Source organism: Echinops telfairi, unplaced genomic scaffold (assembly GCF_000313985.2).
Source record: "Echinops telfairi isolate 266 unplaced genomic scaffold, ASM31398v2 ScPeMD7_7412;HRSCAF=8450, whole genome shotgun sequence".
NCBI lineage: Eukaryota > Metazoa > Chordata > Mammalia > Afrosoricida > Tenrecidae > Echinops > Echinops telfairi.
In genome coordinates this window covers 13,899,758-13,902,354 of record NW_022111312.1, presented here as the reverse complement: position 1 = coordinate 13,902,354, position 2,597 = coordinate 13,899,758, and the positions used below count along the sequence as shown (strand labels likewise).

Sequence of the window (2,597 nt, the reverse complement as noted above, 5' to 3'; positions counted from 1 at the left end):
GACCGCGGCAAGTTTGCGAGTTGCACTAGTTGGCCGGGGAGGCCGGAGCGGGCCATGGAGGAGGGCCGGGGGTCGTCGCCCGCGGCCGAGTCGGCGCTGGAGAAGAACGTGGCGGAGCTGACCGTCATGGACGTGTACGACATCGCGTCGCTCGTGGGCCACGAGTTCGAGCGGGTCATCGACCAGCACGGATGCGAGGCCATCGCGCGCCTCATGCCCAAGGTCGTGAGGGTCCTGGAGATCTTGGAGGTGCTGGTCAGCCGCCACCACGTCGCGCCCGAGATGGACGAGCTGCGTCTGGAGCTGGACCGGTTGCGCCTGGAGAGGATGGACCGCATCGAGAAGGAGCGCAAGCACCAGAAGGTGGGTGGCGAGTGGCCTCAGTCTGCCCACCCGCGCAATGGACGGCCGGCGCTAAGGGCCTGTAGTCTTGGGGCCTCTGTGGGTGCACACGTTTTTTGTTTTTTTTCTGTGAGTGCACACGTTTGTGTACACAGGGAAGACAGGAAAACCACTGGATGGAAGGGGAGGGGAGGCCGGGATTCCCTGGCCACCAGGGCTACCTGGGAAATGCCACTGGTTGCCATTCTCTTTTTTATTTACTAGCTGTGTGACCTTGGGCTAGTAACTTTAGCCCTCTGTGCTTTCTGGCCTCACCTGTCAAATAGTGGTAAGCGTGGCACCCTCCTGAGGGGGGTTTCAGAATTGCATGGGATGCTATTTATACTAAGTGCTTAACAGTTATTTTCCAGACACGAAATAAGTCCCTGTGTTGCCCACGAAGACATGGGTTCCAGGCCCAAGGGTGGATTACGAAATGAAGTAAGCATGGGCTCTCTTGTGCTTGCTTACTGATCTGCGGTGGACAGGTTCATGTGGTTTCATCACATCTTCACTCACTGCAGAGTAGTCAGCAAGCATAAGTCAGCCTGTGCTTGTGACTGGGCTCTCCATTCCTGACAGGGATTGTTAAGTTTGAAAAGAGACTGATCCTGGAGGAAGGGGCTGTGGGCTGGGAGAGGGACAGAGGCCAGCCAGACCTAGAAGCAGAGTCTCAGATATGGGGGTGGGGTGGGGGATGGGACAGTGATGACCACAGATTAGCAAATACGCACAAACAAGCTTGTGTTTATCTTGCTGATTGGGTGATCTGATGCTATGCCGGTCTCTTTATTCCACCCCAGGACTCCCACACCCCCATACCGACTCTGGTGTGACTTCAAGAGTCACTGAGTCTACTGAACCCCCAGGCTCAGATCGGCATCTCTCTGCTCTGCCTTTTATTTATTATTTCTAATTTATTAATCTCTGCCCTGTGGCTTTTAAGCTTATCTTTAATTCTCCCACAGTTGTCTATTATCTTCATTTTCAGACCAGGAGGTGAGGAAGTTGTCCCACTTTGGTGGCAGGGAGCCCTAACCCCAGTGGAGGTAGTTTCCTTGGCAGCCCTTTGACTTGGGAGGAAGACTTGCTTAGAGCCCCCTCAGGCTGCATCTCTGGCCTCAGGCATCAGAGACTCCCCACTGCCAGCGGGGAGTCCAGACAGGGTGTCTAGGAAAAAGGAAGTTGGGGACATGTGGTTTCCGGCAGCAGCCTCAGCCCAGAGAAACTTCTGGTAGATCCTCTGACTGAGAATAAGAGGAAAGCCTCTCTTCCCTGCAGGAACCCAGGTGCCTGAGCTGGCTCTGACTTGCTGCGTGGCCCCAGGAAATAGAGTTGGCCTCTCTGAACCTCCCTGGCAGACCCTCTCCTATTGTGTGCTTTGATCCATCAGCTGTTTTCCAAGGGAACATGCCAAGGCTGTGCCTGCACCCTTCCCTGAAGGTTGTTCTGAGGGTGGCTGCAGTGCTGTGTCAGGGCTTGTCTTCCCTGAGCCTTGTTCCGTGGGATCAGGAAGGAAGCTGAGGCTCCCAAGTATGTAAGAAGCCCTTTCCCAGGGCTCCCCAGCGGCCTAAAAACATCCCAGCTCTGTTGTGATCATGTGTGGAATCCTTAGAGCAGGGAATTGGGAGATGATAAAGGATTCTCGGGCTGTGTGATCTGGGGTGAATCACCCAGCCTCTCTGTGGCTCCGTTCCTTCAGCTGTCGAATGAGGATGAGAATAAAATAACACTCGGAATTAAGAGACAGAAAATGACCAGGACACCGTGGCGTGGATCAAGTACGAGTGACCTGGAAGCCCTCGAGAGCTGGGAGGCCTCTGGCTGGCCTTGTGTTCTGGGCTCTCCCTCTGACTGGGGGCAGTCATAGCCTCTTTTCTACTGCATTCTACTGATGCCAACTTATTGGCGTTTTCCTTCTCTGGCAAGTTTCTGCCTTACATAGGCTATGGCTCTTGCAAGTTTTACTGTTTTATTTTGAGGCCTGGAGGAGGTGTCTCTGGGGAGTGTCACTATGGTGCTCTTAGTGAAGGACCCCCCCCCTGCCTATCCCTTGACTGCTGTTCCTGGCTCAGCTCTAAGTGAGGGTCAGGGAAGGAAGACCCATTGCCAAGGAGTCGATTCCAATTTAGACAGAGGAGACGGCTCCTTAGTGTGAATGAGACAGTAAGGGATCTCACAGTAAGCAGACAGCCCCATCTGTCTCCTGTGGACCA

General features: G+C 54.4%; 1 protein-coding gene across 6 annotated transcripts in view; it reads left to right on the top strand.

Moving 5' to 3' along the window:
• Nucleotides 1–20: 20 nt before the first annotated feature.
• RILPL1 (Rab interacting lysosomal protein like 1) overlaps nucleotides 21–2,597 on the top strand; it is a 35,154-nt gene continuing 32,577 nt past the window's right edge. For 3 of the 6 annotated variants that reach the window (XM_045296855.1, XM_045296856.1, XM_045296858.1), the window contains exon 1: nucleotides 23–363. In XM_045296855.1, the coding sequence (XP_045152790.1) occupies nucleotides 55–363 (309 nt within the window). In that variant the 5' untranslated portion in view covers nucleotides 23–54. Of the gene's footprint in view, nucleotides 364–2,597 lie in introns of all 6 variants that reach the window. The other 3 variants (XM_045296857.1, XM_045296854.1, XM_004709613.3) reach the window with 3 other exon arrangements.